Here is a 16,211-nt window from a genome sequence, read left to right on the forward strand (position 1 = left end):
GAATAATTCGCCACATTTTTGTCAGAGAACAATGCTGTTCGGCTTCACCCGGTTTCTCCACGAGATGATGACAGAGGGAGGGGAAAGGGTAATACCTGCTGCCATGTTGACATGCTGTTGATGACTACTTAATGAAACAGCTTTCATTTCCTTTCACCCAGTTCATTGCTTTTGTGTTGTTTTCTGAAAAAGCAACATTGCAAAAAGCAATGTAATTTCCATATATAATTTAATATGGGGGTTGCAGAGATTGGGCCTTTTCCTGTTCTTTATTTAACATGATTTTCATCATTGCACCTTCTCCATCACAGCGGTGATGTTGTATTTAATAAGAGCTGGGCAGGAGACAATGAAATTGATTGTTCCATTCAGAAAATCTGTGCTGCTCCACGGCTATCGCTCAACCATTCAGAGATGCAGCTGATTTCCAGTAATTAAGCAGATATTCAATGAAGATGTCAACATGAATAATAGCATCAACAGCCACATGATTTATTGTGAATCGGTCACTTTCTGTGGACAGGCTGAACCCTTTGGAATATTATTCTAAGATGGTAAGCTTAAAAATTGTACCTATATTTGACCAGTTAATTCACATAATGATTATGAGCATTTTTCTAGAAACCGGCATTGAGACTGAGCTCTACTCAATCCAGAACAACGCAGCATAAAACAATAATTATGAAGTGTTTCCTTGTTTTAAAACCAACATGATCCATTATTATAGTTTCCAGATTCAAGTTTGTTTTTATGTTCATAAATAGAGTTTTTTTTTTACTTGACACCTGCTTTGCACACCAACATGCACACAGATACGCACACACACTTTTGGAAACACTACAGAGATTGAAAACAGTCTTTCCTGCAACAATGGCTACATGATAGCCCCATTTTCAGCCTTGTTGTTTCACCTGTGGGAAATTTCCCCAGGGTTGCTATGGGAACAATGATACAGTGAGTGTAGTTACCTCCAGTTTTTAGCGATTGGAGCCGGGGTTTCCAGCAGAAGTGTGTCCTGTGATTGTATTACTTGAGCCACTGGTGGCGGCAGGTTTGCCCTCTCACTTGTTAGGGCCAAAGTAAGCTGAGGCTGTCAAGGGCAACAAGGCAGCAGATGCGGATCAGTAATGGTCCCGGTTACCAGATGATAAACACATCCTGACGCTCTGCCCTTGTCAGCACTGCAAACAGATGTAAACAGTAGTGGCTCTTATTGACTGTATTTCACTCAGGGGGGATAATGAGGGAATTAAGTAACATGTGATGAATGAATCGACCGCTTTCCTTGGCTCTACACAGGCATGATCCATGCCTGGAAATACGAGTGCATGACTAGAGGGGGAACTGAAAAGCTTGTAAAATTTCCTAAACTAAGCCATTGTTAATAGTTAATGACTTGGTGTAACATTTTTAGAGTCTCCTCCATCCAGGCAAGATTTGACATGTTCTTTTGCCCTGCAGGTTTAAAATTAATATGGAAATAAAAACCTTTGGTTATTACGTTGCTGTAACGTTGCACAGGTTGATGCAGCAAATACTGGATAAAGCACTTGCAAAAATTACATAAGAGTATTTATGGACAAAAGGCCATTTTAGCATAAGTATTTAATCTTTTTTGATTCCACACTTCTCTATGTGTTTGTGGCATGAATTTCAAACTATTTTTGCGCACCTTTTCAAATCCTCAGTTTGTTGTTATGTCCCTGATGTTGCACCTTAAATTTAGAAGTCTGTGCCATTTTCTGAGGGAACTACCAGAACTCCTGATATTGCAACATCATGGTCCTTTTCAATAAAACTCTTATCTTCCTCCAAGTCATCAACTCTTTCAGCAGCAGAGACTAAAAACAGAGTTAAAGGCTCAGCATAGATTCCTCTTCAAACCCAATATTCAATATTTCCTTTCATACTGTTCTTTAATCAGCCCTCTCCTTTTCTTTGTTTCTCATCCTGACCCAGTATTAGCCATTAAACTAACGATAAATCATGACTTCTGAGAGAAAACCATCCGCCGCACTATCTAACCCGTCACCATTTGACTTCACCTTGAGAAATCTCCACAGCGGCTGACTGTGTGCCCCAAATGATTTTGTCTGATCCAAGGCTTAAGTAAAAGAAAGGGCAATTTCAAGGTGCCAGCCTTTGAGCCCACCAGGTGCAGCCAAAAGCATCAGGGTTTGGATGCAACGCTCTGAGTGGCTGGCAGATGTGGAAACTTAGGAGCGCTGGCTCCTTTCATGGTGAATTGTTTCCTGGTAAAGGAAATGTCACCTCTCTGGTGCAAAATGAGCCCAAGCCAGTGAACAAAGAAAAGCGGAACCAGCAAGATAAAGCGGAGTCATTTCTGCACACGGTGATTCCTTTGGAACCGAGCTCCAGGAAAGGGGCTGGACTCCCTCTTTTTTCTCAGGGTCAAAAGCATCCAGCAGGTGTAGGGACACTCATTAGTTCAACGCTGAGGGCTATTACAGTGAGAATCTTCATGCAGAGTGAGAGGGGCTCCCCATCGCCGGTTAATTTAAGTGCAAACGTAGGATTTGAGAAACTTAGAGGGAGGTACAGTCTCCCTGAGCTTAACTCCACCTGTTCTTGTATTTGGAAGAGACAGAAATATACTGCTCCAAAAAAATAAAGGGAACACTTGAACAACACAATGTAACTCCAAGTCAATCACACATCTGTGAAATCATAGTGTCCACTCAGGAAGCAACACAGATTCATTTTGACTTGTTTTAAGGACATTACATCAAAGTTGGATCAGCCTGGAGTTTGTTTTTACACTTTAATTTTGAGTGTGATTCCTAATCCAGACCTCCATGGGTTGATACAATTGATTTCCATTGATCATTTTTGTGTGATTTTGTTGTCAGCACATTCAACTGTGTAAAGAGCAAAGTATTTCATAAGAATATTTCATTCATTTAGATCTAGGATGTGTTTTTTAAGTGTTCCCTTTATTTTTTTGAGCAGTGTATGTTTGTCAGAGCATTTAAGTAGCTATTGGTTCAGAATGCATGTCAACGTGTTTTTGGGTAAGACACTGAACACCCATGTGCCCCCAATTGTGTATGCATCATTCTAAACTGTAAATGATCTACAAAAAAAAAATCCGAAGGAGAGGAGAAAAAGTTCAGTATCTTTTTTCTATTTTCATAGTAAACACACAAATTTGCTGTTTCTTCTGTTAACGCTCCATTCTTACAAGAATTAAAAGATCTTAAATTTGACTCTATGTCCCTCACTCCCCTTTCAGTCAGTTTTTTTTCAAATGCACCGAATTCAAAACTCTCCACAACTGAAGGATATAATGAAGTCTTCGCTTGCCTGAGCCTAGGCTCGGTTTTGCACCGTCACCACCTACACAACCTAGTTCAGGCCCAGAGGAGGACTTCTGCGGCGAGGGTTGCCCGCTTGCAATTCCCAAGGATCGCACAATGTTCTTGCTACACCACATTTAAACAGACGTGGTGTGCCGTAAGACAGCCCAGTCCAAATAGCTTTGCCTCCAGATGAGAACAGCACTGCGTTCCAGCAAGAGTAGTCAGTTAAATGGAAAATACAGCGGGAGATCATGTTAGTGCCTTCGTCAGTGGAACAGAGCTGCAGACAAGTTTGTTGTGAATTTGGTCAATTTTGCAGAAAGAGAGAATTAAAAGTCAACAGTGAAAACAACTAACAGCCTATTTGAAAGCAGAATGGCTCTCAGATAAATGTTCCCTGCTCACTGAGTTAACATCCAGAAGTATAATGTGATGTAGTCTGGGAATTTAATTCCTGTGTTTATTATCAGGGAGTCACTCGGTATAACATTCTGACTCTTTTCGCAAGACATGTGCGAACACGTACAATAACGTAACATCTATATCTGGCTGGTGGCACCAACACTAAAATGCAACTAAAATGAAATGACGTTTAAGTGATGTGTAGTGTTTCCTTCCCTGACAGCTGCAAATGGCTGCTGTGAGAAGGGGTAAGTGAGATTAAGAGCCGTATATATGCCTCGCGGTGTCTCTATCAGTGTGGACTCGAGATTAAACAGCTTTTTATCAGACATCTTTAGGCTGATAAAACTCCCCCTGAAAATTGTCTATAAACAATTTGTGACAAGGATACGAAAAGAATGTGCGAATTATTGATTGAAGCCCCAACCAAATGTTTTCCCTGAGAGTTAAATCTCAGAGGTAAAATGTAAAATATAACAATTATATAGGATAGAAATTTGAACAGCAATAATCAAGCACCATACAGGAAACACACTTGTTTCATTCCTTCACTTGGAGAATACATTGCTCTGTTGTTGCCATAGTAATCCCAAAGTCAATAACAGCACTAAGCTTTTCCTCCCAGAAGTCAAAGAAGCTGGGTATAAAATTGCCCCAATCAAATTTACGCTCTAGAGTATAGGTTCTCATTCTTTCATCGTTGTGAGAGATCGTGCATTCGCAGCCTCCGCGCCATCTCCCCCATCCTCCAACCTTACTCAGGAGAAGACAGCGTTAAAAATCAATTTACAAGCTGTGAGAGACATCCAGCAAAGGATGGAAATGAACAATGGCAGATGAAGGATATTGGAAAACATTTTTTTCTTGCTTCCACCATGAGCTGGTGGAGGCAGCGGGGGTATCTCATGTGTAGCCAGCATAGCCAAACAAATAGTATTCTACTGATTAGTGTGTGTGTGTGTGTGTGCATGTGTGTGTGTGTGTGCATGTGTGTACTATGAATCCGGTATGGTGGGGGGAGTGAGGACAGTTGGATTCACATACATCTGGGATCCTCCCAGTTAAAATGTCATGAATAATGAATATTGGAATTGTTCAGTCAGTATGCCAGTAAAATTGTTTGAGGTAACGTAGTTTGGGAATGAAGTGGGGAGGGAAGCACAGAAGGAAGAATAAATCATCAGTCAGATCAGCACAGCGCATGTGCGCACATGCGCTTTGAGCCCTTTGATTGATAGCGAGAATATCTGATATGGAGAATAAATCGCCTCATCTGCCAAACTGAGTCAAGAGGTGGAGTAAGAGCTAAATGTTTTACTCTGCATTTACAGTTTATTACAATTGTTTTTATTTTTATTCAGGTGCTTTTTTAAAACTTAACAAATAACATTTGAACATAAAAAAAGAAATCAAACAGTAACTGTTTCTGTAACCGAGAAATTAGTCTCGGTTTCACGATCGGCTCGCCGGTTTTTCTTGTAGTATTTTTGAATATACCGTGGTAATAAATCTAACCAAATGACAGCAGGCTACAGTCTCAACCCACAGCCGTCCCTTTGGGATTCAGTCTGCAAACTCACAAAATGGCTCTTTTCATACAAACCTGGAAGTCAACATACAGTATCAGCTTCGGGAAACGGGACTTGCTTCCTTCAACATCAGTCATGATATCAAAGTAAGAAATCCTTCAGGAAGGTAAACTGTTTGCCTCTCCAGCGAGGGAGAGCAAAGAACTGGCTTGGCTTTCTGAGGTGATATAGAAGAACAATCAAAAACATATTTCAATTGAGCAACCATTTTGTCGCTCTGCTGCCCTGCCGTTTGAAGAGCAAACATTTAAGCATGAAGTCAAATCAAAGAAGTTAACCTTTAAAACATCTTTGACAAATTGCAATGATTATATGACATGACAAATGAATAATATCTAAATCAAAACTTTTATAGTCTTAGGATTGAGAGAGGAATTTCCCCTATGGGGATCAATAAAGTTTATCTTATCTTATCTTATCTTATCTTATCTTATCTTATCTTATCTTATCTTAATTCTAAATGATAGTAATGTACTCTTTAAATAGACAAAATGAATTGTACAGTCCCATTGAGAAGTGAATACGTCTCACTGATCTATCATTATTAATGTAACACTAACCGCAGGATATTCTTTTCACATAGTCTGTGATCCAGATGCCGACGCAGGTCTTTTTTTTTTTTATAATGCAGACTAGTGACCCCAGAGCAACAACTGGCTTGTCAAAAGCCCTAATTTTTGATTGTCATAATTTCTTTAACTTGATATTTTGATTGCATTTATAGCTTTCCAATGTATATTACATTTATAATTGTGAAGCGATGCAGTGCATTATTGCCACCTTATCTATATTATTGTTTTACAGTTGTGGATTTTGTCATTGTGCTTCTTCTTCTATATCTTTATAGAGATGTTAGGATGAAGAACAGTCTAAATCTACAAATCTTACTGAACCAAGTTCTGAAGGATAGGGACTAAACTTCCCGCCACTGAAGAATGGTGGATGATTCTTGTTACTCCAAGATTGTCTTTTTACTAATCTTCAAAAAGTCCCCCACTGTCTGTATGGGTAGAATCGATGCCTGTCAGAGTGAGCTAGCAGTGTTAACAAAAAACTGATGCCTTTGCACAGGGGTGTCAAACTCTTTTTTTTTTTTTACGTCAGTATAATGGTTGCCTTCAGTGGGCCACATGGAACGGTAACAGTATAAATGTAAATGCATGTAACCAAATGTAATGTAAAATAAATGTAACTACTCCTTAATGTTAAATAACACTGAATTTATGACTCATTCAAATCCAAAATGTTGCATATGCATTCGAAACTTTCTTGAAACAGCCTTCCATCTCCGTCAACTTTTCTCTTTCTGGACATTTAGGGATCGTTTGTCTCTCTCAATTCTACTTGATGTGGATTCACTGCAATCTAATGGCCGTCACTTTGTGGGTAACACGATCGGCACGAATTGTGGGAAATGTAGTTTATGTTCAAAGCACGCGTTTGAATTATTTATTTGAAGACAATCAGACCTTTTAAGACATTCTCGCGGGCCGCATAAAATGATTTGACGGGCCACATTTGGCCCGCGGAGTTTGACACGTGCCTTAGCACATCAACAAGAGAGGTTGGCCTGTACCTCCAATTTCTCTCTACTGAAAACATGCAATTTATTTTTTATCCCTCATTTTTGCAATTGTTTACAAAAAATGTCTTGAAAATTATAGTCCATAAAAACACATGTACTTAACTCTGTTTCGGAGCATTGGATACTGTGGAACGTATAAATCTTCTCAGGTCTCTGACTAACTGTGTAGGCAAGGCTTTTCCTGTGTGATGTGAAAGAAACATGAAGTAATTGGGAAAATATACCACGATAATGGTATTTTTCTGCAATCAGCCAAAGGCCACGTCAGAGATACATTTAAAATAAAGGCAAGCTTTGTAAAGATGTTTCCCATTTTCAAGTAAACACTACTTCCCGTCCACATACTTCCCCTTATCTTTCAGCATGGATTTTAGTTTTCTTATTCCGTTACAGCCATCAGGGGACTTGCTGCATGCGATTTAAGTTTTAAACCTCTTCAGATAAAGAGGCAGTCATATACTTTTCATCAAGTTGTGATGCCCAGATGTGAGTTTTGGGCCAGGACTGGTTTGGATGTTTTCATGATGCTACCAATTCAATTTCAATTTATGCCCGTGTATCCACATTGTGACATGAAAAAGACCTCTTTCCTTAACGGAGGTAAGAAAAAAAAAAAACTTCAGTTACGATTCAAACATTCACCTGAAGGAACTGACCACATTTCAGATTAATTTCAGCTTCAGATTGAGAACATATTGCTGTACGGTAGGTTAAATGTGTGGGTTGAACATTGGGGTGAAATATGGGGTGAAATATGCTTTACCCTAATACTAATGTGATACTTTGATATACACATAACATGCTGTTTTAAATGTGTTTTGAGCAAACGTGCCTGCAGATGACTATAGACAAAAGCAGTTATTCTGACTTTTACAGGGACGGGTAGCGGCTCCTGTGGCCTCCTACTCGCCTCCTCTCCAAACAGGCACCATGAAGAATAACTCGTCCCTGGAGCTAATGGCCACGGTGCTGCTTAGTATTTTTACCATGCCAATTAGAGCCTGAGGCACTACAGATATAAGACCATTTCTGTTGCTGTTTTCGTGCACCGTTGATGATAATTTAGGGTTAATCAATGAAAGGATTCTCGGTTGGGGTCTGAAATTGCTTTACCAGAATGAATTTTACATCATTAAGAAGACTGAGGCACTCTGAGGAAGAAAGGGAGTCGCATTGCAGTGCTGAATCCAGTAATTAGAAGGATCGGATGGAGGCAGAAGCTTTATGAGGGAGGGAGGAAAGAAGGAGGAAGGGATCAGCAATACTGCCCTTCTTAAATTTGACTTGGTGACATCAATGTTATGGTGGTGTTTGTTAATAATGTATAATGGTACACAATGCATTCATATAACATTTACCGTCTGTTTGACGAAGAGCCCTGGGTGTTACAAACTAATATGAACCAAGGTGAGGAACACGGTGCATGATGGGATGTGTTCATCAGCATATGAGCACCGTGTTGCTGCTCAGTTCATAAATAAGTTACATGCGGAACAGAATCGGGACTCGTTAGTAAACATTATACATCCCGTGACAGTTACCACAGGCTATTTTCAGACACAAAGAGGATACAAATTACAACCAAGATCTCAGCACACACAGCAAAGTACATCACCTTTTGGGATTTTGCTACAATCATCCCATCAGGACCTTGTTAAAACTGACATTTGATATTAAAACTCAGCATTAGAGATTATTTTTCTCCATCTTATCAGCGCTTCCTGAATTCAGCAAATTATGAAATGTGCCAACCACTTTGTTGCAGGGATCTGTCGGGTTGGTGAAAAATGCGTCGACTTACAAACCTGAGAGGAAAACTAGGGTTTACTTTTGTTTATCTGTTGGTTCACAAGAGTTAGAATGAGATTATTCTGCAGTCTATGGTCATTACTGCTGTAGTTATCAGGATTATCAATCAACTTCACTTCTGATTGTCAGTAAAGGAAATGTAATGGCCAGGATGACTCACCACCTCCGTTGGTATATTCCACACCTGTCTGGTCAAGAGCATCCAGTCAGTGCTGATCTTAAGAGATAGAATAAATTAAAATACAGGCAATTTTTATTGGCAGATTGGTGTTGACAGAGACGCTGTGCATGATTTTCCTCTTATTTTGGTGGGCATGTACAGTACATGGTCACTGTGAAGGTATTTTTTCTTTTCTCATCTTACCCAATCTTACTTTTTGACATTTGTGTAGTCTCTTGTTTTATTCCTTCCTCTTTAGTTTGAAAGCATTTGGTTTTAGTCTGATTTTTGAATTTTCTGCCGTGTGATTTTGTTCACCTGTCAGTTTAACAAGTCTGTGGAGGTTCTCAGTCACCCAGGTCATAGTGAATTCTTGTCAAAATCTTCTTCTATTGGCAACTGGACCTCCATTAGCATAACAACCCCATAACACCTAATTTCTGCAGATCAACTCTTCCATTTACACAACAAGCCACCAATAACCTAGACCTGCCAAAAACCCCGGCAGTTGTATTTGGAAACTCCCAAACAAGTCATTGGAGCTGAAGAAGCCTCTCAGATGAGGGGAGAAATGTCCTCAAACAAAGACATTCAAGTCCAGTTGCCGAGACAAAAAGATTTTGACAAGAGTTTAATCAGTCCATTTTACTTTGTGTCACATGAGATTCTAGAACTGTTTGGCTCTTGCTGTTCAATTTTTGTTTTTGCCCTGCTTTGTTTCAGTCTTACCAGACTGGAAAATGATTCCGGTTAAAGTCAGAGCATAATCCATCCATCCATCCGTCCATCCTCTGCTGTTTATCCTGCACTCATGGTCACGAGGGGATGCAGTCTATTACAGGGCCACATATAGAGACAGACAACCGGAGAACCTGCAAGAAACTCACAAAAACACATGCAACGTCCCCTTGTCGGAATTCAACCGGGGTCTTTCGTGCTGTGAGGCCAAAGCGCTAACCACTCTTGAGTCCTGCCTTCTGTGTCTTTTTTCACTTTAAACGTTAACTCCTCATCTCCCTCCTCACTGACTGTGCTTTGGTCATCGGTCTTAATTAAATGTAATGTTGGATATCCTGATATTCACCTCATATTTAAAATACTGCAATCTGCAAGCATAAAAAAGTAGCCTCACTAATATTTTACCATATCTATGACTAATTTGACGTTAACTATGATTATTTTTCAATTTTGCAGTTATTTCAATAGTATGTGATGCTGTTCCAATATGATCTTTGAATAAACTGTCACTATTCCTCTACATGTATAGGCATGAAATTAATAACAACATTGTACTGTGATTCTGGGGGACTTTTCCTTTAATCAAAATACCTTACATCCAGTAATACATTAAATATACAGAGAAAGTTGGTCAATCCATTAGCCAGCAGTGGTAACAGTAACATACCAGCAGAGGCCAGAAACAAAACACAAATAGCAAATCTCTATTGTTTATATTCAGGAGAGAAATGAAAGATTTTAGAGTCAAGTAATGGACGGGCAGATCAATAGAAAACCTGTTCAGACAGGAAGACTTAAGAGTCGCTTCAAAATATATACAACATCTTTTAGAAAGACAGAAAATAATATGAGCGTAAGTAAGAGGCAAAGATAACTAAGGATAATCTCTATCACTCACGCACTCGTTCACTCACTCACTGGCATCTCAGAGCCTTTAAATGCAATCCAATCTACATTTTCCCCTCGTACTTAATACTGACTGATGCTGAATGCTGATTTTTGCAATAACATCTAATTATCCAGTAAAAACTTCATCCTGCAATGCCTCTGTAACCCGGCAGGCAATCAAAATATTTCTTTTTCCACTCATTTTATCATTGCATTTGTATTTTTTGTGGCACCGGCAGGATGGCTCTCTCCAGCTCACTTCATTCCTGAGAGAAAAATCTTGATGAATTTGGCCCTTTAACAGCTGACTGCCGCCTTTAAAGATTAGCTCGGCATTTCAAGATATATTTTGTTTTTTAGGTAAAACATTAAATTGACAGTGAGACTTCATTAAGTTCACTGAGCAATAACATTAGGTTTGAGTGAGCCCAACCTCTTTCATTTTGTGTCTCACTTTATTGGACATTGAAGACTGAAATACTGTTAGCAATCCATACATCCACCATAATTTTCCATACAATTTCTCAAGATAATACAATGAAAAACTTGTGTATGTAAAGCACAATATCTTAAGTAGTCGAGATGAGCTGATGTCCATGTTCCGCTTTACTCAAATAACGCTATCAGTTCAGAAAAAGGGGTAATCTAACACTGAAAAATATAAAAAAGACAATTTTCTTTAAAAGTTTGTTTTTTTTCTTAAACCCTTAAGGGAAAGGGAGGTTGTGATTCTCAGGCTAAGAAGCATTTTATAAGGAAAATCATTTACCCCGGAAGCCAAGTGATAGAAATGAAGGCAAAAACCTGTTATACCGTGTAGTAGGCTGGACAAACTGCTTTGTAGAAAAGAATATTAGAAAAAAAATAAAAAAATCATCTAGAATCAGAGCACAAGGAGGGTAAACACTGCACAGTTACTACTGGAATTTAGCACTGCAACATCATTTCATATTTTTCTGCCCTGCTAGAATATATCTCAAGTTTTTTGCTATAACAGTTTATTGTTCCACTTCGGACATTTTAACTTGAAACTACATAAACAGCATAAGCAGGAACTGTATGTTTGCGCACAAAGCCAATTATTCAACAGGAATTACAACTGATCACAGAGTTCACACCATGACAAAGTCAACCAGCAGCATCAATATGTACAAAGTATATAGAGCGTAACAATAGCAGCAGTGAGCTATAAAAAACAGGTGAGCGTATTCCCCACAAATTTCAATTGGAGCTTTCAGGCAATGTGAAAGAAATCTCACTCATTTACATCACTCTGATGCCGCCGACTCTTTGCTTTTTGCAGTCAGTCTCCTCTGCCGAGCACTCAAGGCTGCAATCACATGCAATTTCTTCTAATTCCTCAGAAGGACAGCAAAGTACACAGAGAGGGGAGAGGGCTGTTAACATCAACACAGTTAATAGTGTTTCTCTTGTTTTTCTCATTTTCTATTCTTGAGTTGTGCGTCTCCCCCTTGACTTTGTTAATGTTGAAAAACACAAATAAATGCCTTTCAGCAACACACACTGGTGCATATTTGGCATTTCCCTACCAAGTGTAGAAACTAGTACAGATATAGTTTTATACAGTACAATTCCAACATGCACAATTTTCTTTTGACAGTATTCAAAAGCATTTTACAAAATATACACATTAAACATAGAAAAGTAACAACTCTTGACAAACTAGAAATCAAAAACATATAGTCTTTTTTCTCTTTTGAATACACATATATGAAATGGTAAGGCATTAGGGTTTCATTAAACTTTGAGCATGTCATGCAAACAGCAGTGTGTCTGCGACACAGTAATGCCATGCAACTGGTAAACTGCACTGCTTCGAAGACGTTCAATATACACATGTACATGCTCACAATTTTCGTGTCCACTGCCAATACCGTCCAGTCTGGTTGCATAAATTTACTGTTAAAACTCTGTTTGAATCACACAACACAGTAAAATCGTCCATCCCATATTTGAAATTCCTCCTTGCTGCCTCCAATGAGATTAAAAATACCACCTTCAGGGGAGATGGAGGGTTCAAGTGAACTTGTAGGATGTGAAAGAAACAGAGAGGAAAGACCTTTTTCTGTTTCCCTGCAAAGTTGTTTGGCAACTGAATGCAGAGTGAATGTTGGCGTAGCAATCTGATGTGGCTGGTTGCCTAGTTGCACAAGATTTAATCAAGGTGCCCACACTGGATGAGCTGCAGTGGAAACATCCTTGCGGGTCATTTGTAAGGCTACAGACATTTCATTCACTAAAATGTACAATATATAACAAATGGAGCGGCCTGCTCAGATAGTACTTTCGATCTGGCTCAAAATATATAAACTCTGATATTATTTAGTTTTTCACGTCAAAATTGTTATTATAATTTAATATTGGTGTCCCTCTGTATTGGAAACATGATGCCCATGCATGTTTTCAAAACAACAATCCTCAACATTTTCCTCCTACTTCACCCACTTTCTCCTTTTTGTCTGTCATTACCTGTAACCATAGATTCTCCCAAAATCATGAGGGGGGGGGGAAAGGAGAGATAAAGAAAGCAAAGAATTCAAATTTAAAATATAGTTGTTTTAGGAGTACGGACGAGAATTTTTTTTCTTTATAAGTCGTGTTAAGATTTTCATGGCGCCGATTGACATAATCAACTTCAATCGTGATACAATCTCTGCATGTAAATGCGGTTGTCTTTCTCTGTCCCCCCCCCACTTCTTTTCTCCCCCCCAGCCCTTCCATACGAGGTGGGACATGGCAACCAGGATCAAAGCATCATTTGCAGACTGGAATATAGAGCCACTTCAAAGCATGCGCTGGTTCACAAAAGCATCTTTGTGCTGAGCTCATGATATAACACCAGATCACATCCCACTCTGCAGAGGATTTATGTTACATTACAATGATAAAGCCTTCTATGTGTAATGTAAACGGGCCAGGCGAGGACGCACGGCGAGGCAAATGCACAGGTGTCGTCCAGCCTTCGAACCGCGCCGGGTGGTGGAAGTTGGCAGCGAGACATGAAAAAGCCTTCCATCTGTTGCTGTCAAGCCAAGCTTGTTTTAATGGGCATTCGTTATTGGGAAAATAAGAGGCAGAAGTTTACCCCCATGACTCCTTTCATCCGTGTGTATTGACTGGTCGGTTTTCTGAGCTCTAAAATCTCAGTGTAAATAATCTTCATGCTCGGAGTCCTTTTTTTCTAATTTGGGAAAAGCTCGATCTTCCTTTCCCGCGTCTTCGTTTTCACAGGTCGCCGAGATCGGCCGAGAAAGAGCAGTTTGTGAAGAAAGCAGTGCAAACATTTCATCAACGTTTCAGTGTGTCAGTGTGTCGCATTCCCTCTTTCACCTCCGAGAACCCCCGGGGTTCAGATCCCTGAGAGTAGCTTTGTGAGGGGAACCTCGCGTTCACCGAGGAGCATGTCCCTCTTGAGGCTCGTCCCTTTGTTAACCACCTTGAACTTCACCAACAGGTTCTTCACCTGAACAGCGCTGATGGAGTCAAAGAAGAAGTCCTCATTGAAGACGGGGTTGCGACTATTCTTAATGATGTTGCTTCTTTGCTTCTGCAGCTTTCCCGGATTCAGGTACACCGACACACAGCAGTTGATGCTTTTAATGTCAAAGTGCTTATCGTAAAGACTCTCCGCCGCCAGAACTCTAATGAGCAGGCGGGAGGTGCCGGCATCGTAGTTGGCGTTGATCCTCACGGTCCCGCCTTTGTGCAGAGTTATGGCGTGCTCCCGATGCTGCCCGTGCTCTGCTGCCGCCCCGCCGCCGTGCAAGGCCGGTATGTGGAGACGCCGTTGGATGTTGGGGCTCGGTTCAGCTGAGCTGCACTCATCGGTGGAAAGGGAGCTGTGACGAGCGAACGTCCTCTTGGCTTTCACCACCTTGGCCTGTGTCTCGTGGGTGAAGATCTTGAGCAGGGAGGCAGAGCGAGAGAGCAGAGGGGAACTGAAGGGGGACGACTCCGCCGAGGAGCAGGTGTCGCTTTCCCCACCGCTGAAGTACCGATACGGGTTCATATGAGAAGTGTTGAAATCTGCCGGATTTAAATGGGTGCCCCCTTCGCTGCCTTTCCCTTGAGTCTTCCTCTGTGCATTTGGGGAGGTCAGGGGACTGGAAGGGTCGCAGTGGAACAATGACTCTTTACGCCGGGTGTGAGGACTCTCCTTTAAGGTCGCAAAACCGTAAGAGGTTTGGGTCTTGGGGACATACGGGAGGGACATAGCGGTCTGTGACTGGGGGTCTGCATTTGTGTCCCCCGCTACAACGTCATCGGCACTCTCAATCTGGATGATGTGTCGGTTTGCCGCCCTCAGCAGGCTCTTGGTGTCTGCTGCAATCTTGGCCACCGGACGTGGGCTTCGCGGGCCGGCGGTCTTCTTACTACTGCATATGATTTGCTCCGAGGTGGAGGGCTGCAGTCCCTCCTTTGGCACCTCTGGGTCAGGAGGACAGCTGACCAGCTTTGGAGGAATGAAAAAATCTGGGATTTTGTCCGGGGTGAGGACATTGCTGTAGGTCGGGACGGCACCTTTCTTATCCCCGTTCTCCCCCTGTCGCAGCACATTGGTCTCCACCGACCCCCGGATCTTATCGAGAACCCACATAGTCCCACCGCACAGTGGGACGAGTGGACTGTGGAGTTGGTGCAGTCAGGTGGATCTGCAGTTAATAATGGGAGTGGAGGGATGGTTAGTCCACACTGAGCTAGGAGACTTATAATGAAATACTTTTTATTTTATCTTTCAACTCCAGGGTGTAGAAAGAAGAACTCAAGCAGTAAATGTTGTGACAGCAGCAGTCCAAACCAGCCAGAGCCTGTGAATTTGGGCTGTTTTTTGCAGGTTTTGACTCTAACTAACTAAGTGTGAAAGCCCACATTACGCAGAGCAGTTATTAAAGCTCCTTGCATTGAATAGGTCAACATTTAAACAGGCAGCGGTCTTGGCACTGGCATTATAGCATTATATATAAAACAAGGTTTGTAAGACAAATTATAGAAATAAAGAGTTCTTCTATTCAATTTATTCTTCTTTTATTAAGAAAATGTGAAATAGGATTCGTCCTCCGTCCACCCGTAACATTGGTGTTGCAATCAATTCCCCCAAACAAGGATAATCATGCTTTGGGATTAATTCCAATGTTATTTTAAAAATGATGGAAACTAATTGGATAAGTGATGGAAATATTTTAAAATAAAAAGAACTCTAACATGAGATTTTATGCGATCGGGAGGAAATAAAGTTACAAAGGACGTTTTAGTCCTGGAAAGAGGGACTTCCTGCTCCCGTTGCGCACCAGCCCGCAGCCTCTCCGTTTCTCCGGAGCGCTTCTCCGCTCTTAACAATCTGTAAAATCAGTTTACTTACATAGATGTGCGAGGACACACGCTCCTCCTTTCACGTCTGGTTCCCTCGGTGACCGTGTTTCTCCTCGGGGAAGCCGGTGCGCTCCGCGGCGCTGCTCTGCGCCTCCGCCGTCTCTGCTCCGGAGCGCCGGTGGTGCGTTTTATGGAGAGCGCGCAACAATGACTGACCAATGAGATTCAACCGCCGGTTTCCGTGTTTTCTCCGCGGAACCTGTTACCTGTGCGTGACGGAGAAATTCTGCAGAGGGTGACGAACACGTTTAGCCTGCTTTGGAAAAAAAAAAAAAAAACTTAACTCAAAAGAATCACTTTGAGTCAGCTGAAGCTCCGCGGCCTGACAG

At 41.1% G+C, this 16,211-nt stretch overlaps 1 protein-coding gene across 1 annotated transcript; it reads right to left on the minus strand.

Annotated features, from left to right (window-relative positions):
• Positions 1–13,089: 13,089 nt before the first annotated feature.
• LOC147225873 (C2 calcium-dependent domain-containing protein 4C) lies at positions 13,090–15,985 on the minus strand. The gene is made up of 2 exons (XM_086162328.1): positions 15,872–15,985; positions 13,090–15,164 (listed from the first exon to the last, which is right to left on the minus strand). Exon 2 carries the CDS (start codon positions 15,107–15,109, stop codon positions 13,862–13,864), a length of 1,248 nt encoding a protein of 415 aa, XP_086018454.1. The 5' UTR covers positions 15,110–15,164; positions 15,872–15,985; the 3' UTR covers positions 13,090–13,861.
• Positions 15,986–16,211: the final 226 nt, after the last annotated feature.

The sequence above is a fragment of the Fistularia commersonii genome, chromosome 16 (assembly GCF_037954325.1).
Source record: "Fistularia commersonii isolate RoL2024-O1a breed Wild chromosome 16, RoL_Fcom_v1.0, whole genome shotgun sequence".
Classification (NCBI taxonomy): domain Eukaryota; kingdom Metazoa; phylum Chordata; class Actinopteri; order Syngnathiformes; family Fistulariidae; genus Fistularia; species Fistularia commersonii.

Coding starts and splice junctions, on each gene's coding strand:
- LOC147225873 (XM_086162328.1), bottom strand. CDS start 15,109: ATGTGGGTTCTCGATAAGATCCGGGGGTCGGTGGAGACCAATGTGCTG.